At 37.5% G+C, this 1,108-nt stretch overlaps 1 protein-coding gene across 1 annotated transcript in view; it reads right to left on the bottom strand.

Moving 5' to 3' along the window:
- Positions 1 to 5: 5 nt before the first annotated feature.
- The window catches only part of LOC116846565 (probable cytochrome P450 6g2), a gene marked incomplete at its 3' end in the record, with an annotated part of 1,769 nt that continues 666 nt past the window's right edge, over positions 6 to 1,108 (bottom strand). Inside the window, exon 2 of the mRNA XM_032820547.1 lies at positions 6 to 161. Coding sequence (XP_032676438.1) covers positions 6 to 161 — 156 coding nt within the window. The remainder of the gene's footprint in view (positions 162 to 1,108) is intronic.

The raw sequence follows: 1,108 nt of genomic DNA on the forward strand, positions 1-1,108 counted from the left end.
AAGAAATTAAGAGTTTGTGCGATTTTGCCAAGAAGCGTCGGATCGAATACCAATTTTCCCATTGTGACGAACGACGCCGGATGATCTTCGCCGTCGAAACAGAAACCTTCAACGCCAAGGCCTGCGTTGGCCACTATCTCACCTGTATACTTGGAAAACAAATCCCTCATCTCGAGTTCTATCATACTGTTGCTTCCACTCATTCTTCTGTCCAGGTAATCGTCGAACTTTTTCAAAACCTGCTCGACGGACTTGTACAGTATTCTTAACCGTTTGCCAGTAAACGCGTGAGTCAAACGTTTCCGAGATGTAAACCACATCTCGCCGTTGGCAAAGAAAGGATTTATCGTGAAAAGAGGATCGAGTTGAAAGTCCACTTTCAATAGATTATCGGAGAAACTGTCAAAATTCGACTGTATCACTGTTTTCACCAATTCTGGATCACGTATTATCAATGCAGGTTGCGTTTTGTTGTAAATACCGACCATGCTGTGTTGCGGATGATCCTCGTAAATCTGTTGAATGAAATTGGAGAAGCTCATCTTCAAAGACACGACCGGCCACATGTGGCCAAGCCCAAGAAGCAGGCCCTTCGCGCATGGAATGCCCTGATTGCGCCAATAATTGTAATTCCTGTCCAAATAAAAGTAACATGCTGCGAAGAGTCCTCCGAAAAGCAAGGAAATGAGCACAACAATCATTATAACTCACTTTAGAATAGAAACCCCAATTAATCTAGTCTTACAAACTTATCAACATTGACTGATAAATATAATGTTCTATACATCTCTTAAGAATCAAAATTAATAAAAAATATCTCTATCACACGTTATCATGCTTTGATATATTTTCAGATATTGGCACTTTTATTCGAGTGTATATAGTATAAATTGTCTTGTAATTTTCCAGTCGCGAGATAGTAAATTTATCTGTAATCTCGCTACTAGCTAGGTTTCTCCTAAGTAGTAGTCAGTTAATAATATATTAAATTGTTTTGTCTTTACATAAAAATATTTATTTAATAGGCTTTTAAGGATGTTTTGTTTAATGACATAGTGTGGTGTAATTCTACTATACTATTAACTCGCTTATTTCACATTTAATTTCT

The sequence above is a fragment of the Odontomachus brunneus genome, unplaced genomic scaffold (assembly GCF_010583005.1).
Source record: "Odontomachus brunneus isolate Ranch 3 - 2012 unplaced genomic scaffold, Obru_v1 Obru_scaffold_066, whole genome shotgun sequence".
In the NCBI taxonomy this organism is placed as follows: Eukaryota; Metazoa; Arthropoda; class Insecta; order Hymenoptera; family Formicidae; genus Odontomachus; species Odontomachus brunneus.